Below are 22,961 nucleotides of genomic sequence, written 5' to 3' on the forward strand. Positions count from 1 at the left end.
TCAATCATCAGAATGCCAGCTCAGCAACTCTATACTACTCTGGAACATATCCGTTTAAAGGGCATACCAATGTTATGGCATTACGAGATGTCAGCCACACGGTTTGGCTGCGATACAATTGCACAATAAAACCTAACCCATTAAATATCATATTTCCCACAGAGTATTCGAGCTTTGAGTGTGGAGAAGACCAATGCCCGACCGAGAAAGCCTTGCCAGGCAATCCCGCTCAATGGCACAACGGGCAGAATTTCCGGAATCTCCGGCCGCGGCGAGGCAACACATAGAAGCCATTCGAAAAAGTTTGTCGGTTGACTTTGCCGCAAGGCAGGATCGTCTGCTGAAAAGGTATGTGCCATTCTAGTGTGGCGTTTGAGAAGTCATTCTTGATGATAACCAATGTCCTATATCAGGCTCAGTGAGGAGCTATACAGTAAACCTGAGCACTTTATTTACGAGCTCCTCCAAAACGCGGACGATACAGAGTATGATGCAGACCCAATCATCAACATCAAATACTCTAGTAATCGACTACTTTTCGAGTGCAATGAGATTGGATTCACCAAAGCCAACGTCGAGGCGTTATGCGATGCCGACAACAGCACGAAGACGAAGATGAACCCAACGAGAAGGCATATTGGCGAGAAAGGCATCGGTTTTAAGTCTGTGTTCAAAGTTTGTAGCTCTGTCTGGATCAAATCGGGCTTCTACCAGTTCAAGTTCGATAAAAACCTGCCACAGGGTAGGATTCGGCCTACCTGGGATGCCTTTCCCGAGTCCACGACGGAAGGTTACACTGGAATATTAATCGATGTGGACCCTAAACATGACGCGCAGGTCCGAAAAGCGTTGGAAGCAATAGATCCGATCATACTGTTGTTTCTCCAGCAAGTCAGGTATATCAACATTACCATCCACCCTGGGCATGGAGACGGTATCTTCGCTAGAGCTCGGGGACCAACTGTAAAAACACTTACGGCTGGGAGCATTCCAAAGGCCCCAAGGGTACTCCATAGAGTTCGATGCGAGCGTGACAGGAGCGTCTCATCCCTTATGGTTTTTCGATATCCTGTGACCGGCCTGCCAAACCATAGTTCACGACCAGGTTGGAGTGACGCAGAGATCATTCTGGCATTTGAAGAGGGCCGCGAGTGGAGTAGTAACGATCAGTACGGAGGCGTCTATGCCTATTTACCAGTGGCAAAGTATGGATTTAAGGTCGGTTACAGTCTCCGTCGTGATCCGACACCTCGACTAAATGTTTATGCCTTAGTTCTACGTCCAATCCGACTTCATCGTCACTGCCAATCGTAAGGAGATTGAGTCTAATGAGTGGAACCTTCATCTCATTCGCATGCTTCCAATCGCCCTGGTCGAAGCTATAAAACAATTCGGAGCTTGCGTTGACTCCGCCTTGCGATACTCATGGCCCCAGCTACTTCATTTTGAAAATGGTGCCCTAGATATATTCAACTCCCTCCCAAAAGAGTTAGAAGCTGCGCTTTCTCAAACAGCAGTTCTGGAGGATCTCCAGGGCCATTTCACGCCGCCCAGCAATTTGATGTTTGTTCCAAAACGGTTCATGAACGCCAACGGCGCCCCCCTGATACCTCCAGAATACTGTTCAAAACGCCCACTCAATACAAGGTACTTTATCGGCTCAAATAGTGGCTTAGAAGTCCTTCAAAAGCTCGGCGTCAAAACACAGACCACCCCGGTATTCTTTAGAGATCTGCGAGAATTCATCAGCGAAGCTCCAGGCCAATTTCGCAAGATGCCCGTTGCGTGGTACGAACAGCTATGCGGTACATTGCTGGCGCTGCTCAAAGATCACCGTGAAGAGATTGCGGGCCTAGAGATCGTGCCACTCGTAGGTGGTAACTGGGTCTCTCCTTCTGCTGGTTACTGCTATTTTGCCACCGATCTGCCGGATAACTTGGCGTTCCCGTTGAGTGTACCAAATGTGTTCATGGTCCATCCCGACGTCTTGAATAACCAGTCGCATGCCGAATTACTTCGGGCCATTGGGATCAAAAACGGGACACCAGCAGAGCTCTGCAAGCATATCGTAACTGAACACGCAGAGTACTCGAGAAAATACACATGGTGGGATCCCCATCTACTACTCCACACGCTGCAGACGCTTTACAACACCGAAGATCTGGTGTCACATATGGAGTTCCTGTATCGCTCGGGCTGGACAGCCGAGAAGGGAAAGGATCCTGAGGCCCTTGATCTTTGGTGTACAGACGAGCATGGAGAATTTTGCAGAACAAGAGACATTTACATTCGGTCATCGGAGCGCCATTCCGCAAGTTCAATCTCTTATGGGTGCAAAACTCGGTTACGGTTCCTCCATCCGCGCTATATGAAGGCTTTTGGCCATGAGCCAGACGGATTCGAGTTCCTGACCAAAGTTGTCAAGGTTCGAAGGATGCTACGTGTGGCAGCATCGTCCGACGGCGTAAGTTACGTATTACACAAGGACTTCAAATCCATAGCTCTGGAGGATCCAATACGGATACTGCGGATGTTAAGAGATAGATGGCATTTTTACGGCGCTTGGTTCATTAAGCCATCCGGAGACACGTATGGAGACGCACCACGCGAGTTGCTTCAGAGTTCGAGGAAAGAACTCAGCAAGGGTGTCCGAGACATGATGGTGCCATGTCATAGTGGGGACTGGCCAGCCGAAGTCAAATTGGCGGAAACCTACCTTCCTAGGGAGAACATCCTTGAGCTCTGTGATGCGAACGCATTTGAGCGCTGCAGACGTCCCATTGAGCAATGTATCGTCTGTCGAAGATTACTCGCGCTGCGAAGCAGAAGTGATTCCGGAGAGATGCGAGGGGCGGTGCCAGTGGACAGGCTTCTTGAAGTGCCCGACCCCAGCGAGCCTTCCTGGGACTTTCTCCGCAACTTCGGGGTTATTCTCGAACTCAAAGCCAGCGTGTTCATCAACCATCTTAGAGAGATCAGGGGTACCGATGTAAGTCATGCACATATGGATAAGATATACATGCATCTGGAAAACTTCGTCGATGGTCCCGATAGCGAGGAGATTGTGTACGTCATAGAGCCCCCAGATTTCGACTGCTACTAACTGTAGCTACATAGGGATGCTCTCGAAGAAGAGGCTTCCATATATGTGCCAGAATCAATCGGAGCATCAAGAGGCGTTTGGCGGGACGCTCACTTGTGTGTATGGGATGGACCTTCATGCTTCAAGCGTGTCCCGCTATTAAAAGACCTTTACCCGCGTCGAAAGTATCTCTTCTCCACAAAACTAGGGGTCAACCAACCGGAAGAATTACATATGATATTGGAAGCCTCACTATTGCGCGACTCGGACGATATAGATCACATCTCATCGCTATTAGCCCACATCTCATCCCACCTCAACCCTTCCATGGAATACAGAGCGATGGGATTTGAAAATAACCTGGAATTTCGGCTTCCTCTCAGGGGAAACCAGTTCAGGTCTCTTCGCATGATTCCTGTAAGATTAACAGGTCCAAAATTGGATACCTTCGCACTTCGGTCAGCGGACGACAGGAAAGCTTGGTTTGTACCAGATCGTCATCATTTGCGGAAAGCCTTCCTTGGGTTGGTTGATCTGGCCGATTTGTCATTATTGGATTCTGTCCAGTTGAATAGACTGATAGAAGGACTTGGGATGGAACAGAGGTGCTTGTCGAGATTGGTCACTCAGAATGCCTTCGCAGCTGAGCAGCCAGAACTACTGGAGAACTACACGGCAGCGCTCCGGAAGAAAGTGCCTTACATAATTTCGTGAGTTACAAACACCCTCTTCTGGTCGACCATTTTCCAAAGCACTGACACTTTGTTGCAGAGCGATTCTAAGCAACTATTCGGATATTGTCCACATGGTGAGCAGCTTGGAGAATATCCGCGCCATAAAATGTCATCAAATCGGCAACAGCTGGACGTTAAGGTCTGGGAATCTAGTAGTTGATAGTCACACTGACACGGCTGCGGTGAGCTGTAGAAGCGAAGAAGATGCACTGGTAATATATATTGCGGGAGAAGACGATTTGGAAGAAGCTTTAATGAGCGGACCTCCTCCAATCGAAATGTCCAGAGGACTTCTAGAGTTCTTCGGCATTGAAGACAAAGATGATGCTGCGCTCCTGACGCAGATCCTTGCTCATAGTAATTTGGCACTGCTAGAAAAAGATCTGGAAAGATGGCCGAGAAGGAAGAACCAAATGAAGGCCCGCAGAAAAGGTAAGTCTCCCTGCCCTGCAATCATTCGAAAGGAAACGGTGGCGGACCGTGTCCTTTCCTCGTTTTGCACGATTCTGATGTGTACCAGAACCGGTTCGACCTGACAGCAAGAGTGCGGCGCCCGATAAGGTAGAACGAGAGGGGAAGACGGATCTGCCTTCCAACAACATGACATCAGGTAATGATGCTGCGACTCTACGGGCGCTAAACCCCAACGATATGCCATCTAGCCAGCAAAACGTCACAGAAACACTCGTGTCTTCTGGCACTGATAATCAAGATAGACTGGAAATGGCATCAGCAAAGATAGGTCAAAGTATCCGTGAGAAGCCATCGTCTGGGAATCCTAAAATGCCCAATCCTGAGATGAACGCCGAGAAATTTGTGAAGGAAAGGGGCGCCGGGACAGCAGCTGATGAAATAGAGACCACTGACGAAGACAACAACTCAAGCAATGAAGGTACCATAGACCAAAGAATATTCGAATCAGCGCAAGAGGGCAAGAACGAACCAGGAAGAGTGCTGGATAATAGCAAAGAAATCCCAAAAGAACCCTCAGGAAGAGTCCGAGAGGCCAAGATATCCGGGCATTATTTAGATGTAATGGACGTTGGAACCGTAACAACAGAGTCGATGGAGCATAGCCCAGGAGAAAAGGCACCCTCACAGCAAAGAACACACTTCCTTCCTTCTGATGATTACGAAGAAACTCTCCTATCGGAGAAGAGATACAGGAGGGATGCAAACAGGTTTGTGCATATGAAGTCTGGAACGGTGCACCTCGCGGATTCTTTGCCGACAATGGTGTTCTATGGCGAAGATACTAAAGAGACGCGGTATCTAGCAGAGCTATATGTATTCTTCATCCCAATGTAAATACATTGCCGGAAACTGACAAGTTATAGATGTCACGCTATTTCGAGGGGTTTCTGGGCAAAGATATCCACGGCAACAACCTCTACAAACCGAGCGAGCATTGGACGAGTGAATTCCGCCTACGCAATGGACACGCACCGTTTTCACCGAAGAGCCCCACCGAAGATTTCACTTATTCCGCATTTACTATTGTGGACACAGAGGGAAAGCTTAAAGAGTTGATGAATACTGAGGATGCCGTCGATAACATTCCGTTTGCAGAGACCTGTACCTTTCATATTGAGGTATGTGGTACTAGCGGTGGACTTCATTCAGCATTTATACTCCCTGTCCAACAATACGAAAAGGTTAGTAATAATCTTGTTTACGTTATTTGAGGTATCTAGCCACAGTGGGGAATATTACCACTGCATGGAGTGGGCAGCGATCTTACTGCTTCACATTTCCAGGTTTGGGACTCAACCATTGTGGATCCATATTGTCAGAAACGTTGTTAGCTACTCGCCTAACTCTCCTTCGTAAACCCCAATATTTGTTGCATGAACTAAAGATTGATCTACAGGCAATAAAGATGACCACAGTCGACAAGCAAGGTCCAATTGAACATGTATACGTCATTGCAAGGGTTTACAACATCCACGATGATCCTGGCTTTGCACTTTACGCAGATCCTTGGAAGCTTTATCGGGACCGCGTGATTTCCCTTGAGGCGCAGAGCTCTTTTGAAGGCAGCGTTTTGCCTAACACTCCTGCAATCCTCTACAGGAAATCATTAGGCCAAGGCCTTGCAACGGATACACATGAGATCTACAAAGACCTTTACGTCGGTGACCGAGAAATACGGCTGTTGCAACTCAAGCCCGGGAATGATAACGAGCCCCTGCAAGGAGAACTCATTGTTAAGGATTTGCGAGACCCAGAAACTTCATTCTGGGCCATTTCCTACGTCTGGGGGTCTAGGCCAAACGATCAATCGCCTCTCTTCAAGACCAGCAAAGGACAGATACGGATCACAGATTCTCTGAATGGATGCCTTAGGTATCTCCGAAGAAAGGGTGTAAATTCTTTAATCTGGGCAGATGCTATCTGTATCGATCAAGGTAACAATATTGAGAAGAATATGCAGGTCCGGCGGATGGGATCTCTCTACGACATTGCAGAAAAGGTTGTGATCTGGACAGGGGCCAAACGAGCAGAAGACCTGTACGCTATGGACTGGATACTCAAGTTGCGTGGTCTCCGGCCTTCATCTGATGACCTCTTGGATCCAAACACGAAGTTCGACCACATCAGCGAATTTTTAGCTCGGGCATGGTTTGGTCGCACTTGGACTATACAAGAGTTGGTGTTTGGATCAGAAGTGTCAATAGTATGCGGTGATCAGGAGCTTGGATGGGATGACTTCATCGCCGCAATCTCTCAGTGTGAAAGAGAATTATTGGAGAAAGGGGAGAGACTACGAAGCTCAGGCCCCGTTCTACACCTCAACAAGACCCGAGAGCTTTATAAGAAGGAGGGTAGACGATACACCCTGTTGCAATTGCTCGAGATGTTCCACCATACTGAGTCCTCCAAGCCACGAGATAAGCTATTTGCGATGCTGCACATGGCCACGGATGCCACTGATGTAAAAGCGTTCTACCCCGATTACGAGTCAAAGGATGAGGTTATCCTAACAAGATACGCCAAGCAGTATGTCGCATCCCATGACTGGCTGCAATTGTTATATCGCGCGGGCAGCGAAAAGTCGTCATCCTTCTGCACCTGGATCCCCGACTTCATGAACCTCCGGAAATCAGAACAATTCATGCCGACAATCTCGACTTGGGTGGTGACTGGCCCCGGGGATGGCACTGGCACTCACTTTTTCAGCGCCCATCCACCAGGGTCGCGAGGTGTCGTCGTCCGTGAACCAAGCTCGAGCTACGCAGCCCCGATACTAGTTTTAAAGGGTTACATATTCGATTCTATCGGGGACAGTCTAGATCCTGGAATATCGCAATATTCACTCGGCCTCGATTTGCTCGAAAGCTTAGAGGTTATGGCGAACTTCGGGGGGTACACAGATGATAGCCCCGACGGGAAAGATGACCTTCGCGTGAAGTGTCTCATTGGAGATGCCATAGGCCCCTACCACAAGAACCGACAGCCCTCCGATTCAGAAGTTTGGGGACCGGAACTCAAATCAACTATCTGTGGTATCCGACTCGACCAGAACGCTCGTAAGCAGATGGATGAGATGTCGGATACGTCACAAAAGCTCGTGAATGCATATCTGCATACAGCTGGGAGTTTTCTAGCTCTGATTCCAGACGCCGCGCTCTGTGTGACTGAGAAAGGGTATGTTGGGATTGTGCCTGGCGACACGAGACGGAATGACAAGGTGGTATTGCTCTTCGGCTCAAGAGTACCCTTCGTGTTGAGGGAAGACGAAGAACCGGGGCACTATAAACTTATTGGCGAGTGCTACCTACATGGTATCATGCACTTCAAAGCTTCAAATATCTCCGGCTTGGTAGAAGAGGAGATATGTCTAAGTTAGTGCTAGGCCAGGATCCATTGCTGCTCCCTGCTTGATGTTGATAGCCGTTACTAGATAGGTAATCTCTGTTAGATTCCCCTGGGTATCAACTGCCTGGCCACATGCACGTTTCTGCTGTATAGCAAGCTACGCGGTTGCAGACCTTGGCTTTTTTTTTTTTTTTTTTTTTTTTTTTTTTTTTTCAAAGGAAAGGAGCTAGAGCTCTAGAAAAAGGAGAGTTGCTAAGCCTACAGCTACTACTAATCATTGTCTTGGGAACGTGGAGATACGCGGAGAAGTAAAGACCGAAGAAATGGAAGCCAACTTCCACACGAGCTCCTTCGAGAATGTCGCTCTAGTAGCTTCTCTCGGAGCTACGTTCAACTCTACAGCTATTACACTCTCGTCACGGTCTTCACCGTTAGGCAATAAGCCCCGCGATAACCGGACGTGGAGGTGGGCGCATTTGATTCGCGGAGGACTTCCGCCATTCGCCAACTGTACAACAAACAAAGAGAACTGGACATGCATTGGTCAGCGTGCACCGGTCGACGGGAAGGAAGGTCAGCCAGACCTATTCTCCAGACAAAACTCTTTCGCGCCCCAAGCACACAATCATGGACTCCCCTCTCCCTTGCCATATTTGTGACCGCATGCGAACGCGTAATCCTCGGAAGCATGGAGGGCTTGTGACCGAAGGCGAGGTACAGACCTGTCTCCTTTGCAACCGAGACTTTTGTGCGACCCACAAAGGCAAATTCGACGGTATTTGCGAGATAAACCACGCCTCGTACTTCTGGAATCATCAAGAACTTCGTGGTATCTATCCGTCACTGGAGGCGAGACAGAAGGCCCTGGAGGAGATGCAAAAGGTCCTGGAGGAGGCACAAAGCCGTAGGTTTCCCCCTGTGAATGAGGAATTATCCTCGTATATTTACTGGAGGTTATAGATGGAATCGGACGTGGTTCAGACACGTCACTTTGAATGATGGGATAACTTCTCTTTCCCATGGTATCCCACGGAAACTGTAATCAGGGGTAGATAGGCGCTCCGCATGTCGTTGACTGCTTTCGATCAGCGTGCTCATGGACCCATTGCTGCTCCCTGCTTGTAGGCGACAGCCCTTACTACATAAGTAGTCTCCAGGGTTTTTCTCTACGTATGTAGCCCAACCGCATGTGCGCTCTTACTGTATGAGCTAGATATAAGCTTGTGAAACTCTTTACCTCATGGCATACGAGGAAGCCTCAGCTGTGAAGGAGGCGTGCCAAGTCCACAGCCACCACATCGATCCTGCATTGCAGGAATAAGCCGTCTGCCTGAGATGGCGTTGTGCACAGCCACGGACCTTCTTTACACTATGTAACTTGACGAGGTCAACCTCTCATCCCTCCAAATGAAGCTCCAAAAGAAACACAGTTCGGTATGCGGCCATTCGGGTTCTTGTCTAGATGTTTGCGTTTAGGCGCGGGTGTCAGCACCGACAGTCAAGGCGCGGAAGCCAACAGCAATGGACCATCGACAAGTCTGGACGAAACAGAGCCCATGGCAAAGACCAGTTTTACTCTACTGGAGTGGTACGCCAGACGCCTCAATGAACTTCCTGTCCCGGACCTCAGTCCTGCCGAACTAGCGCAAGTCCTCCAGTGGGAATTGATTCCCAACAGCGGCGCACTCACCTACGAATATGCCCTGTGTGCGAATGGATTTCGACGTGAGCTCTCCAGGTTGGATCCCAGTGCGCTCGATGCAGAGAGACGGAGACTCGTTGTATCCACCCTTCGGAAAATTGGACTTGGCGAGCCGGAAACCTTGAGATTCAATGAGCTGTTCGCCGGTCTGGCAGGTATGCTTTGGGTATATTCGGTGTACTACGGCACGGAAAGCTCTACTTTTCTCATTGGAGGTACTATCCTCTCTGGCGTAATCGCTGCGAGATTAGGCCTCAAAGCGATAGACGCGAAGGATCGCTATGATTTGAGTCGAAGATACCACGAAGAGAAGGCGTTCTCTACGGCTGCTTGGGAGGCTGTGAAATGGATAGTTGTTACCCAGTTCGGCGGCCCGGTCATAGCATATCTATGGAAACTGATGAAACTACATCCCTGGTGGGGAGGCATTGTCATTCTGATACTACCTCTAACCTGGAGCGTTCTCATGGATCCACTCGTCCGCGGTTCCTGGCTTGCTCTCCAGTTAGACTTTCGCTTCCGCCTTGCAATGTTCCTTGGTTGGGCAGAGTTCAAGCAGAAGTACGCTCTGGACGCCATCTCTGATTACCGTCGGAGACTGGCACAGGCGGTTTGGCGCAATTCTCTCGTGACCCGGCTGGTCCAATCGATATGCCGTGATACGCAGACAGAGAAGAAGGGAAGCTTTGTGTATCCTGGAAAGTTCCAACACAAAGAAAAGATCCGACTACTGCAGATAAAACGCAGGATCCCGTTCGTTGATCTCAAAGCAGAACTGATAGAAGTGGACTTGAAATCGACTAGCCTTCCTAAGTATTATGCCATTTCCCATCGCTGGAGCGATGGTAAGAAGGACCGCGTAATCGTCTTGAATGGAAACCGATTCCCGATTACTTCCAGCGAGTACAACATACTCGACAAATCCAGCTCCTATTTTGGGCCAAGAACCATTTGGATCGACACCATCTGCATCAATCAGAAAGACGACGCCGAGAAGGAGTCTCAGATCAAGAAAATGCGCGACATCTATTACAATGCGTCGGCTGTACAGATCTACCTCGTCGACTCCCCGTCTTCATGGCTCGCGGTTCCCTTTTTGCACCGGATTCTGCAATCTTACGGGGCGTCAAAATCCGACTGCGCAGCAACTATGATAGAAATGATGTTGCGGAAGAAGAATGACAAATGGCTTCGAGCCCGGATTGACTCGCTACTCGAGCTGCTTTCGAACGAATGGTTTGACAGGGCTTGGGTCGTTCAGGAGTTTGTTTCTGCGAGGGAGGTCGTGGTGAATTACGGTAACTCCTCTTTTGACTGGGCTAAGTTTACTCTACTGGCACAGATGGTTGAAGATGAAGACGTTCCGGAAGTCGCCCAATGCCTGATGTCCGGCGGTAATAAGTCCGGTGCGAGGCTCAAGTCCTTGGTCAAACGTCCAGTCCGGTTAGAGCAGTGGAGGTGCCGGATCTTGTATGATCGGTTGGATAACATTGACCAAATCCTGGCCACCTTCCAGAGCTGCAAGGCGACGCAATGGCATGACAAGATCTTTGCATTTATCGGGATTTCGCAGTCCAGAGACCGGTTATCCAGCCTGATCAACTACCAATTACCAAAAGATAAGATTCTTCTGGAGGTAGCCCACCACATTTGGGGATGGGGCAGTTTGGCGGACACCTTTGCATTTGCGGGGCTTTCGTTGCTGCCCACTCATCCAACGAGCCTACCATCCTGGGTCGCCGATTGGACCATCAGCAGAGATATTGATCCTATTGTGGCTGGACACAATCGCAAGTACGACGCTTCCAACTCCGAGGAAGAATATGGTTCCTTCCGCGAAGGCGCATCAGAAAACCAGATCATCGTCAAAGGCGTTCTGTTTGATTTTATTAAAAAAATCTCGGAGGCAGACCTAGACTTCACTCCTGATGCCGGAACGTTACAAGCAGACCCAGAGCGCATTGATATTGTTCTCCAGTACTTTGCGAGCGCTAGAGATGTTGCCCGTCAAGAGTGTACTGACCCATACCACCCTCTAGGAAAATCAAGCATGGCACTGGATGAAGCGATTTCTCGTACGATGATTGGCGACGCGATCGAGCTGCGACGGCCGATCATATGGGACTATGCGACTCTCGTTCCTCGATTTCTAGATCACGGACAGTTCATGAAGAAGGCTCTGGAGCAGGGGAATCTCAACTTCGACAATATTTATCCTTTGCCACAGGACCACATGGCTTACCAAGATGAACCAGAGCGGGAGTTACAGATGGAACAGTTGATGAAAGATATTGAAAACGCGAGATGGCTTTGCGGGGGGAAACATACAAGGCGGAAATTTGGCGTTACGGAAAAGGGATGCATGGGAATGTTCCCGAGTAAGGCGGTAGTAGGTGACTTGGTATGCATTGTATATGGTGCCAAGGTGCCTATGATTCTTCGTAAGATGCCATCGTGTGATTCGTATCAACTCGTGGGCGAATCTTACGTCCATGGAATCATGAATGGCGAGGGGCTAAGCCATGGAGTAGCGATGGAATACAGTTTGAGATGAACAATCTTACCTGATTGACTTACTCATGAGAGTCTAAGTAACCTGCACTCTACAGCCTATCACCCTAGAAATGTTGAACTTCGTTCTAATGACTACGAAGATAGCAGGAGCTGGCGAGGGGGCACGCAAGTAGAGTAGTTCGTCAAGCAGCCGATTGATACCCAATCCGCGGCCATATCCTCCTTCGTCTACGGAGTACATAGGTACACACAGTAGCAACATAGCGCCGTAGAAACATGAAGCTACAAATGCTAATCCACAAAGTTTTTGCCTTTTGAACTTATTATGGCGATGGAATTGACAGCGGTGACTAGTTCCGACAAGCTCCGCACCTCTTCCGACTCATCAACTGCCCTGCTGTGTTTCAGCACCCGCAGCTGCAGTCCAGCCATGCATGGCTGGGGAACAAGCAGAACGCGCAGTCACATTGCATGTCATGCAACATGCAAATCGAAGCTCGAAGGAAAATTTGGAAAAAAGAATTTGTCTCATCAGCAAATCGTGCTCGAATGTTTTTATCAACCAAGGGAACACTGCCTTTCTTCCCCATCCCTAAGCAGCTGTTAGTCATCTAGACAGTAGAGAACCAGATTTCTCTCCCCCTCCATCACTGCCCGCCCCCAGTCGTCCGTCACCGGCTCCCACCTCCCGACTTCTCAAAACCACCATACCCTATCCACACGATTCCCCGCCCCACAACGGCCAAACTACTCCTTTCCGCACCTTTGCCGACGCACACGCCGCCACCGGTCAGTGCTGCCACGAGGCGCTTGGACAGCCTTACCGGTAGGCGACGCGGTACCTGCGTGACGGGGCAAGTCGTCCCCGTCCCCAAAAGGGTGTGAGAAAAAGGGACCAGCCAAATCATCAACGTCATATTATTGGTCGAGAAACAAGAGGAGAAAAAAAGGCTAAATAATGATCTTCTCATTGATGTCTTTCGACGAATACACAGTACTTTCCGGTCAGCCAGATTATTGTTGCATATGTCGAGACACCGGTGTGTTTCTCTTCTTTCCTATTCTTCTCGTCTGCTGTGTTGAGACTCTTGTCCAAGGCTTGTTTTTCTCCAAGCGAAGTGTTGCTGCCTTCCAGAAGGCCGCTAGAGTTTTATCCACGCGACGATGAGTCGTCGATGCGTCTATGCCTGTTCTTGCTGCCACCTTCTTGCGGCTACACACCCGGATGATCCGAAGGGGTATCTTGTAGGCGGGCGAGTAGGCAGGTAGGTAAGTGCTCCGTCCGAAGTCGAGTCATCCTGAGACCAGGACGCTGGAAGGCGGAAATTCATGGTATCGGCTCCATGTCGCCATCACAATGAATAGACCTGAACCTGGAACCACACAATAGGTACGTACGTACTATGTACGTACGTAAGAAACCCGTGCCTAAGAAGGCAACCCTGTGGCAACACTCGCTCTGGCCGATAGGATTGTTGTACTATGGACAATAGGCACCATGTACTCCGTAGTGATTGAATATTCAATAAAGGGCATCCGCCTGATTCTGCATCGTACTGAAGTACACAGTAAGGCAGCCAGGCTGGTGCGCGCACTTGCACGCGAGACGCTGCCTCATGGGGGCCGGATTGCCATCCGCATTCTTCTTCCCCTGTTCTTCACTTCTTTGCGCGTCATCTCCGAGAGAGGTACTCCGTACTGTGTTACTGTTCTGTATACAAGTACAATACATTAGTGCATTCACCGCCATCTCCTCCTTCGTCACCTCCCATCATCATGGACTCGCCCCGTCCCACCATCAGCACCACCATCAGCAGCACCGCATGCATCATCACCATCATCACTATGCATGCTGACTCTCCCACCTCTCTCCCTCCCTCACCAGCGGAGGTTGTCGACCATCTTTTTAGCCAGCATCCGCCCAGCCAGCAGTCCGTTTCCAGGGGGCGGGGCAAGCCGTGGTGGAACCCCAAGAGCCAAGGGCCGCCCAAGGTGAAGACCCACGAAGTCGTTTTATTAACTTTTTCTGCCCTGCCAAGATCTCCCATTTATCCAAAGTAGTCTGGAACCGGCAATTCCTGAGTTTTAGGTAACGCAACCCCCTGAACGGGACATGAAACTTATGTGACGACACGTGCAGTACGTGCCCAGGTACCCACCACCCCATCCCTCCCCCTTGCTCGGTCGTCCTCAACAAACGACGCAAGCGACGTCAGCACCGGAGACCAGGGAAGAATTGGACGAGAGACGAGGTGGTGGTACGCGTTTGTGAGAGAGCGGTTTTATTTTTACATCTAGGTGGTATTCTAATCTATCAAGCGACGCGGCAATAGGTAGGCCTTGGGCGGTGTCGTCGCACAAGCACAAGGCTCCTGGAGGTCTTGTGCTGTATAGTACAAGCGGTGATAATGACTGCAGGTCATGATGGCCGGCCTCGCATCTCCTTCACGCTGTCCTCGCGACATCGCCGTTCATTTTTAATAGTGACGATCCAACCCCCCATGAATGCTGAAGCCTGTTTGCAATCTGCCTGGTGTCGATCACTCATCGGGCGCGCCGCGCGCATGCCCTGAGGCGCCGCAAGTCGCAAGCGAAGACCACATCGATCATGACGTTGAGATCACGGTGAGATCCCGTTGTGGCGCCTCGTATCCTCAATAGAAAGGCTGGGAATTCTTTCTGGAAACTCTGCAGAAGGGTGCCGGTAAAGCTGGTTGAAAAGGTAGTCGCCCAGGCGCAACCCAATCGCCAGGGCATGACTCTGTGGTGCAAGCATGAAATCGGTACGTACCCAGCCGAAGTCAGTATATTGTCCAACCCTGGTTCGGTCCAAGCAGAGCAACGCCAGTCAACGGTGCCTTGCGCTTCTAGCCTGCTTGTCATGATCTCGGGTATATTCGACAAGAAAGAGTTTCTCCTCTTGACGCTTGATGCTGTAGATTATGGATCGCCATAGACAGTCGCGAGTCCGCAGCTGCTTCTACCCTACAGCGGCATCGTCCGATCAGGGGGTAGACTCCAGATCGTCACCAGCGGGGCAATTGCGCGTTTTCATGGAGTTCCCCTTGTTGATTGATTTTTTTTGGCCCTATTGGTACTCATATTTTATAACTCATGCCGCCCATATTTCTACTACTCTCGTCCTCGTCATCGTTGATTGGGTGTAATCTTAGGCCCCCTCGTGCGTGAGTTGCACGCGGATCAAACTCCACTCGCGATGGGGCGCGAGGCGTCGAGAAACTGAGATTCGGGGTGTTGTATTCGCGCTGGTAATCGCGCTGGTATTCCTTGCTGAAGTGGTCCGGTGTATTGGTCACCGACCGGCGCCAGGGATCGTAATCCGACTGCGAGGGACTCATGGCACTCCCGGGACCTCGTATGGGACTCGTGATCTTCCCCAGTTCAAAGTTTTTGGAGTCGGTGTACTGCTTTGCGTCGAGCGAAACGAATTCGCGTTGGGAGCTGAATCGCGACCGAACGAGGTCCACCCACCCAGAAAACATCGCGGAGCGGACCAGAAGAACAAAGACTTGAATGCCGGCCAGCTTAACAAGCTTGAAGTTAGAACTCGCTCGAGGAACATGCTGTGCACCCGGAACTTACAGAAAGCATCATCAACACAGCAATCACCGTAGACTGGTTAACAAACAAGTCTTGGCCAAGCTTGTGGCAGGGCGATGAATCCCGTGGGTTCCTCACCAGACAGAGGAGGTATGGTCGTACGGCTTCTAGGTCATCGGTGGCGTGTGACTCTGCAGCATTCAAGTAGATAAAGACCACCGAGAAGAATATGACATCGACCAGGATAAAGACGACAATTGTAATACCTCGCCACTGTAGCCAAAGCACTTTGCGGACACGCCGATATACCGCTCTGGCGGATCGCGTTCGTACGCTCGTAGTATAGGACGGGAGTCCGGCACTGCTTTGTGTTTCAGTTCCCTCGTCGCTGAACATGTTCTTGATGTAGACTTTGATGCAGTATGCAAAGCTAAGAGGTGGTCAGTTTAGTCCAAGTTCACGACTCTCAAGTGCACTCACGTGGCTAGCTGCACTAGAGTCGCAGCTCCCGCGATTGCCAAGAGCGGGCCCCAGAAGTCCTTCATGGATTGCGCAGAGTTGACGTGGCAAATGTCGCCGAATCTGTAGGAGACGCCCGTAATGGTGATTGTGGTCGTGAAGAGAGTCGCAACAACACCCCATCCGAGCCCTTGAGCCCAGTAGAAGAATCGAGTACCGGGTAACACGTCCCAACAGATTTGAAGATGCATCGAGAGCGCTCGTATGAAAACTGAAAGGAGGTCAGCGGCGGTCCGTCAACATCGAGTTATTTACTTACTCCAGACACACATGGACAGGCCGCCAGAAATGAGGAAGGCGCCCGAAAAAGCGCACGTTAGGTCAGAGAACATGTCGTTGGGTGTGATCTCATCGTAGCACTGCTCCGGTTTCGCGCCGAAGGGTATCACGAAGGCGAGCTACACACGGTGAGCAGTCGTAAACAACGTGCCAGATGCAAGACTTACGGCCATGAGGATACCCCCAACTATCAAGCAGTAACTGAGATAATGTCGCCGCGTCTTCTCGACTGGAAGGACGAGAAAGGAGATCATGAGAAAGATAAGCAGTATCAGATCCACCACGTTTAGGGCTTCTGCGACTTGATAGTATGTCTTGAAGTCTGCGTAACATGTTAGTAGAGTCGCGAGGAACTGGAGCTTTGGTTCATACTAGAAGGGTACAGATAGTCGGTTGCTGGACATGGTAAACAGCATTGAAGATTTGCTCCAATTGGGGCGCAAAGCCGTCCGGTAGTAACTACAGCCATTAGCTCTTGATGGCCGAAGAGCACGGGCATACACACATCCTTCATTCCCGAATTTGGAGAGGTCGTAGAAAGGTGGGGGACAGAAGCCCCGGAGAGGCGACGCCAGAGATACATTCGCCATTGCCAAACCGAGCTTTTGATATGCGACCTATCTCAGGTACGTTTTCTGTCCACCATGAAGTCGAGATTGTGATGATCAGTGGTAGCTTTTCCGTTGTATCACAGTATATGAATGCCGTGGGCAATGAGGTTTGGCGGACTACCGGCTTGTCGAGCTCCAACTTCGGTCGGCAGTGAGTTGGGTAGGGGTATATCGTGTGTTTGGGTACGCGGTTATGGTGGGGATGCCAAATACTAGTGATACTCTATCATGCACGAGGTGAAACCGTCAAGGGACGAGTGCGCAAGGCTCCAGCGAGTGTGATACGGATGAGAAACGAAACGATGTAGCGGCGCGGTGACGTCTGTTAGCAAAATGAAGGCGAGTTCTGAAAGACTGGAACGAGCATGAAAGGAAAAAAGAGAGGGTAAGGGATTCGTATCAGGACTCAGAAACCCATGAAGGCGGTCCGAAGTACAGGGCGCGTGGGACTCAGCATCATAATAAAATGAAATGGAAAAAGCACGCTACGGCTCCATGGAACCAGCAAGAGGGCCCCTGGTTCAGCAGGTCTCGACTACTACTGGTTGGGTCCTCGGCCTCGTAGTGGTCTCTGAGAATAATGGGTGACGATCCATGAATGGTCGAACCTGAACGAATCACTGCACCGTTGCGCGCCCCAGTAGTGCATGGTGTGGGACGATGTCGCCGCCGGCCAGCGTGCTTAAAATGGTCCCGCTACAAGGGTCAGGGTATAAAGCCTTCTGTCGAGTTCTGTGAACCCCAGCTAGACGCCAGGGTGAATGCGGTGGCGGCAGAGGCGAAGAAGTCGGGGCCAGGGCCGACTCGCTGGGGCCCTGGGTGAGCGCTCAGCCGGGTGCGCCGTCGGGCGTGAGCGACGACTGGTCACAGAGACGGTCTGCTCGTGCTCATTGCTTGTGAAGACCTCAACGGAGTCCTCCGTACTATGTATGATCGAATCGTCGATAAGGCGGTAAGGAGCATGAGCACACCTGTTGATTGCATATTGTTGCTTTCATCCGAACTCAATTGAGGCGCAAAAAGCGAATAAGGGACAGTCCCATCAACTCCCTTGGATTGTTTATCGCAAGCCATGCCGCAAACCCCCGCCAATATCGAGACTTGGCGACTTGTTCGCGTTCACGGCGGAGTCGACCTTGCCCAGATGCTGCAGTCTCGATGCTGACACGCGGTGGCGAATTCTCGGGGGAGACGTTCCGTCGTGCGACCGTTTCTGAATGGCTGTCGTATGCGCTCAGCTTTCAACGTCCGCTCCAATAAGCTCGTTCTCGTACTGTAGAACCTCACGTGGTTAGCATGTCCTGCTTTCACCGGCGTCAACGGCCAGCGCTGGAGCAGCTGTGCCTTTTCGGTGTGCATGCTGCGCAACAGTCGACTCCTGCTGGACACCAGTGAGGGAGGACAGATGAAGGGCGCAAACGCCAGGCGAGCCGTCTGTACTCGCCTGGCACTGTGATAGTACCCTAGGCAAATGCCCAATCATCATCTCCATGCCGGGTTGATGATACCCAATTGGGTATATACTGTGTATGTTCCGGTATAGCTCTGCTGACAGTCGTTATGCCAAATTTCCCAGCCCAAGAAGTCGCCGCCGCAATCAATTGGCTCTTGCATTGTGACCTGTCATGCGTCGTCGAGGCTGGCTTGTATCGAGTTCCACTTTAGAACGATAATGGCACCGAAGGAAAAGTAGCAGTGAACGTTGGGCACAACTGAGGCTTGAACGACCTGTGTGAACGGGTTTGGATTTCGGGAGCGGAGAGGTGCCCAGGTGGAGCGTGTGTGCGGACACTAACTTCGTTGGGATTAGCGCCTAGTGCACGTGAGTTGGGACTCCACCTGGGCACTCTAGAGGTCCACTCCACCCCTTCAGCTGCCGGCACAACCATTCGCGGAGTCATCCCCAAACCTGTCTTCAGCTCCGATTCTTGTACGATGTACTTCCGGCTCTCCCTCCATGAAGCATACGGTGAGGCGTGTGCACCCCGAACGCGTGGGAAACCGATCCTTGGAACTCGTATCTTCCATATTTCAAGGTTGCACTTGATGCATACTACGGTTCTATCCAGATAGGACAACCCGACTTGTCCGATGTCTTGCGGATATGTAGCGAACGTTTATTTTGGACCCTTTGACGCCGTCGGGACTACTGTCGCGCGGGTCCTTCTCGCCCCTAATGCATGGGGAAAGCCCACCTGAAGAAGCCGACTAGCATGGGGCCCCTTTCGCATTCGAATATGTACCTATGCAACGGCATGGCTTCACGTGAGCTTGATATTCGAAGTTCCAGAGATTTGCAAGAGTATTTGGACTGAAACTCAACAGTTGATGGATTCCCACGCAGGGCTGAACAGCCGAAGGAGCCAGAATGAAGACGTCATAACATTTTCTCGAACGTTCAACTGCCGGGTGCGTTCTCAAACCGCTCGAGTTTCGGGGACGTCCACTTGAGCGATATAATCACGGCGTAGAGGTCGGAACCCTAAAAGAGCAACTAGACAGTAGCCAGTATCAATCTACAGGGAAGGACCATGTCCCAAAGGATACCAGACTCCCCACAAGAATTATACCTCCAGAGTGCACATCGCCAATATGGACGATCTCTATGAATCGATGTTCAACAAGAGCTGGGGCATCCTTTCTCACGGATGCGGCTCATGCCAGCATGACCTTCGGCATCTAGGACCGTCATTTCAAGTCCCCCAACATCTCCGGTCCTCGGAAGATTTTGCATCCTCCACACTCGTCGCGACTCTGTAGAATGCGGGGAAGCGATCTTCTTCCTGGATTCTCCGCAGACCATTTCTAGCTCCCATCTGATTCCGGATTTCGGGAACCGAACCTCGCCAGAATATCGTCGAATGTGCTACACCATCTTCGGTATTTGGAGGCGAGCCATGTGAAGCCCGTACCTAGATTGTGGGTCTACCGAGATACCTAAAAACCGAAGGTAGGGAGTGTATCTTCGCACGCACACGGACCACGATTATGCTGGAAGACAAGAGATGATAAGAGTAGTTCAGCATGGATTTTTGCCCTATACATGCGTGCATAGACGATATTCGCCACGGCCAGCTATATATCGGTTTCGAGTTCCGCGTGTGAATCATGCATACGACTCCGACCAAGAACAGCTCGACAACGTTCAAAATGCGTTGAAGGAGATCATTTCATCCATTACTTTCTGCAGATGGCAATATCTCAGCACAAAGAAAGCATAGTTCAGCGGCCAACAGGACTTCTTACAGCTTGCATGCAGCAACCACCTCCGCCAGACAACCCTTTTTCCTACTGTACGATGAAGCACAGATCGATACAGAGAACCCATTGTAAGATACGAGGAGAAAAAAATTCCCTGCGAGCATTCCTCTATACGCACCGTGTCTTGAGTCGGGTGTTTAGCGTGGCCAGTATACGACCTGATGTAGTACGCATTATGCTCACAACCAAGATGGAGTTTCTCGTCAACCAATGCATGTGACGTCTACTATGTACAAGGCATTCTCGAGCCGCAAGGATGACTGATTTGAGCGAGACACAAGCAGCATCTGTACGTATCCATGACTGAAAGACAGAATTGCCACATGCTCCCCAGGAGGAGGATAGAACACATCCATGAGAAATGCGAGAGTATGCAACGCACCATGCAAACCGCTATACCAGCTCAATCCTTCCTCATCCTCCCTTACTCAGGCTCCTGCCCCTTCCACTTCTCCCTCACACGCTCAACATCCACCCCACACATCTCCGCCCTCGTCAGAATGGCCTCACACCTTCCTACCACCGGCCTATCAATCATCTTCCCATCCAGCGTCCACGCGCCCCGCCCCATCGCCTGCGCATTCCGGTCCCCAACCACCACCCGAACAGCCCACTCGACTTCCTCTTCCCCCGGCGAAAACACCCGCTGACACACCTCGATCTGACTCGGGTGGATACACTGCTTCCCATTGAATCCCATCCCCTTGCCATTGCGGCACTCTTCCTCCAGCCTCGCGAGCCCCTGAGGTCCTTTGTACGCAGTACACACGAGGTCGATGGTCGACGGCAAATTGGCTGCGCGCGCCGCCGTCGCGATGGCGCTTCTTGCGTAGAGGAATTCGGTCAAGGACGGGGTTCGCGTGAGCGACAAGTCGAGCGCAAAGTCCTCTGCTGCGAAGACCAGGCCGGAGAGGTAGGGCGACGCTTGCGTTATGGAGGGCAGGTTTTGAACTGCGAGGGCGGATTCTATGAGCGCAATTATGCGAATCGGGGGTTTCGAGTTCGGAGGTGTGGAGGAGGAAGGGGACGAGGGGTGTCTATCTGGGAGGAGATGTCGGATTACGTCGGTGACGAAGTGGAGGTCTGCCGCCGATTGGCATTTTGGTAGCATGATGGCGTCGAGGTGTTCGCCTTTGAGGACTTCGGTGAGATCTTCGAGGGCGAGGCCGCTATCTACGCTATTGATCCTAACGCAGGTTTCTCTGATGTTGGGGGGACGTGGTTGAGAGAGGATGGGGCGAAGGGCGTGGCGTGCGGAAGTTTTCTGAGCGGGCGCGACGGAGTCTTCGAGGTCGTAGGCTATGGTGTCGACCTTAAGGGAGGCGGCCTTGGAGAGCATCTTCTGCGAGGATGCTGGGACTAAAGCGGATGTTGATTAGGAGTTGTGGATGATGGGGAGGGTAGAGGTACCGTACATCAGTGCCCGCCGGATTATAGGGGCAGCTGAAGCCATGATGGGGTTTTCGTGCTAAGAGGACTTCAAGTAAACTGGAATTGGCTTTTTGGTATGTTGGAATAGCGTTTCTCTTGCAGTGGAGGTAAGTCTAGTTATGAGTTGGCGAAGTAGGCTCTACGAACTCGGGCTGGACGGGATTCGCGTGCGTATGAAGAGCAATGCTACAAAGCGTTATGCGTCAAGCTGGGATCCGGATGCTTGACAAAAGGAACCGGTAAACGTGCAGAAGGAACTCGTCAACAGCGGATATACACGTTCATCATCCTTCATCGCGGGGACCTCGGCACGACATGAACGCGGGGAAACAAGCTCCCTAGCTCCCGCGCCAGGGTCCCGTCCCAACCTTGGAACATCGATCATCACGTGAAGACCTGCAACGTCAACGCCCAGTCCACCTCAACCACCAGCACAACTCCGCAAAGCTCCCCGCAAGCTTCACGCCGCACCTCCATTCCGCAATGGAGAACGCACAACAAGCGCAGCCAGCGCCGGGTACGCTGAGCTGGAGACTTAGCAGCCACCCCATAACGCTGCTCACCTTTCTCTTTTTCCGCGTTTGTATGTCCAGCTTCCCTCGCCCTCCTTTCATAACACAATACCTCTTTTCTTTACAAGATAACCCCATGAAAACTAACCTCTCCCCAGCCTCCCTCCTAACCTACCTCTTCGGCCTCCAACTCTTCACCAAAAACTTCGTCCTCATCTTCATCATCACAATCCTCCTCCTCGCAACCGACTTCTACTACCTCAAAAACATCGCCGGCCGGCGCCTCGTGGGACTACGATGGTGGAACGAAGTCGACCCTGCTACAGGGGACTCCAAGTGGGTCTTTGAGAGCGCCTCCGAGGGCGAGAGAACGCAGAATGCGACCGATAAGCGCTTCTTTTGGATTGCCTTGTATGCGCAGCCGGTGCTGTGGGTTGCATTGGCAATTGTGGCGCTCGTTGGGTTGGAGTTTATTTGGTTGACGCTTGTGGGTGAGTGGAGTCTCTCGTTTCGTGCCAGTCCAGTAAAAGGATTTTGTTGGGGAGGAATTGAGGATGTTGTAATACGCGATTTGAGGACGGAGATCGTTCCTGGGATCAAAGCTAACAGCAACAGTCATCGCCCTCATCCTAACAATCACAAACACCCTCGCCTTCTCCCGCTGCGACAAATTCAGCCAAGCGTCTGGCTTCGCGTCGAGCGCTGTGTACGGCTCCGGCTTAGCGAGGAATCTCGCCGGGGGCATGGTTAGCAGCTGGTTTAACAGGCGTTGAGTTTTGCAGAAAAAAGACCTCTTGGTTCTGGTCCTTCAAGAGCGCGGGATGGGGATTGCGGATTTTGGGATTTTGGATTTCAAAGATAACGCACTATATTTATGTACGAATATGAGATAACACGTGGGGTGCTGGGCCTTCTGGGGCGTCTGGCGACGCGAAG

General features: G+C 51.1%; 6 protein-coding genes across 6 annotated transcripts; 4 read left to right on the forward strand and 2 right to left on the reverse strand.

Annotated features, from left to right (window-relative positions):
- Positions 1–34: 34 nt before the first annotated feature.
- Positions 35–7,806, forward strand: EI97DRAFT_389566 (uncharacterized protein). Its single transcript, XM_033796206.1, has 8 exons — positions 35–348; positions 414–1,218; positions 1,274–3,066; positions 3,118–3,792; positions 3,854–4,248; positions 4,337–5,103; positions 5,154–5,471; positions 5,687–7,806. Exons 1-8 carry the CDS (start codon positions 194–196, stop codon positions 7,664–7,666), a joined length of 6,888 nt encoding a protein of 2,295 aa, XP_033658703.1. The 5' UTR covers positions 35–193; the 3' UTR covers positions 7,667–7,806.
- Positions 7,807–8,016: 210 nt separating this feature from the next.
- Positions 8,017–8,870, forward strand: EI97DRAFT_429229 (uncharacterized protein). The gene is made up of 2 exons (XM_033797396.1): positions 8,017–8,539; positions 8,596–8,870. Exons 1-2 carry the CDS (start codon positions 8,263–8,265, stop codon positions 8,628–8,630), a joined length of 312 nt encoding a protein of 103 aa, XP_033658704.1. The 5' UTR covers positions 8,017–8,262; the 3' UTR covers positions 8,631–8,870.
- A 1,275-nt stretch (positions 8,871–10,145) lies between these two features.
- Positions 10,146–10,367, forward strand: EI97DRAFT_355500 (uncharacterized protein; the record flags this gene model as incomplete). The annotated part of the gene is made up of 1 exon (XM_033794899.1): positions 10,146–10,367. A coding segment is annotated over one exon (222 nt), but the record flags the coding sequence as incomplete, so codon positions are not given.
- Positions 10,368–14,949: 4,582 nt separating this feature from the next.
- On the reverse strand, positions 14,950–16,800 carry EI97DRAFT_366738 (uncharacterized protein; the record flags this gene model as incomplete). Its single annotated transcript, XM_033795047.1, has 7 exons — positions 14,950–15,396; positions 15,455–15,842; positions 15,893–16,142; positions 16,191–16,329; positions 16,378–16,532; positions 16,583–16,669; positions 16,716–16,800. 7 exons carry the CDS (start codon positions 16,798–16,800, stop codon positions 14,950–14,952), a joined length of 1,551 nt encoding a protein of 516 aa, XP_033658706.1.
- Positions 16,801–20,058: 3,258 nt separating this feature from the next.
- EI97DRAFT_409738 (citrate lyase-like protein subunit beta) lies at positions 20,059–21,629 on the reverse strand. The gene is made up of 2 exons (XM_033796679.1): positions 21,493–21,629; positions 20,059–21,441 (listed from the first exon to the last, which is right to left on the reverse strand). The coding sequence occupies exons 1-2, from the start codon at positions 21,533–21,535 to the stop codon at positions 20,507–20,509; spliced, it is 978 nt and encodes a 325-aa protein (XP_033658707.1). The 5' UTR covers positions 21,536–21,629; the 3' UTR covers positions 20,059–20,506.
- A 367-nt stretch (positions 21,630–21,996) lies between these two features.
- Positions 21,997–22,798, forward strand: EI97DRAFT_367279 (DUF846-domain-containing protein; the record flags this gene model as incomplete). The annotated part of the gene is made up of 3 exons (XM_033795081.1): positions 21,997–22,096; positions 22,184–22,584; positions 22,628–22,798. 3 exons carry the CDS (start codon positions 21,997–21,999, stop codon positions 22,796–22,798), a joined length of 672 nt encoding a protein of 223 aa, XP_033658708.1.
- Between the last annotated feature and the right edge of the window lie 163 nt (positions 22,799–22,961).

This window comes from Westerdykella ornata (assembly GCF_010094085.1).
Source record: "Westerdykella ornata strain CBS 379.55 unplaced genomic scaffold EI97scaffold_1, whole genome shotgun sequence".
NCBI classification, from domain to species: domain Eukaryota; kingdom Fungi; phylum Ascomycota; class Dothideomycetes; order Pleosporales; family Sporormiaceae; genus Westerdykella; species Westerdykella ornata.

What these genes read in the sequence shown, in the direction of transcription:
- EI97DRAFT_389566 (XM_033796206.1), top strand. Translation starts at nt 194, where the DNA reads ATGCCCGACCGAGAAAGCCTTGCCAGGCAATCCCGCTCAATGGCACAA. An exon ending in AAAGTGCCTTACATAATTTC is followed by an intron (nt 3,793 to 3,853) that starts GTGAGTTACAAA and finishes ACTTTGTTGCAG; the next exon opens with AGCGATTCTAAGCAACTATT. An exon ending in CTGTCCAACAATACGAAAAG is followed by an intron (nt 5,472 to 5,686) that starts GTTAGTAATAAT and finishes ATTGATCTACAG; the next exon opens with GCAATAAAGATGACCACAGT.
- EI97DRAFT_429229 (XM_033797396.1), top strand. Translation starts at nt 8,263, where the DNA reads ATGGACTCCCCTCTCCCTTGCCATATTTGTGACCGCATGCGAACGCGT. An exon ending in CCTGGAGGAGGCACAAAGCC is followed by an intron (nt 8,540 to 8,595) that starts GTAGGTTTCCCC and finishes TGGAGGTTATAG; the next exon opens with ATGGAATCGGACGTGGTTCA.
- EI97DRAFT_409738 (XM_033796679.1), bottom strand. Translation starts at nt 21,535, where the DNA reads ATGGCTTCAGCTGCCCCTATAATCCGGCGGGCACTGATGTACG. An exon ending in CCGGCGGGCACTGATGTACG is followed by an intron (nt 21,442 to 21,492) that starts GTACCTCTACCC and finishes CATCCGCTTTAG; the next exon opens with TCCCAGCATCCTCGCAGAAG.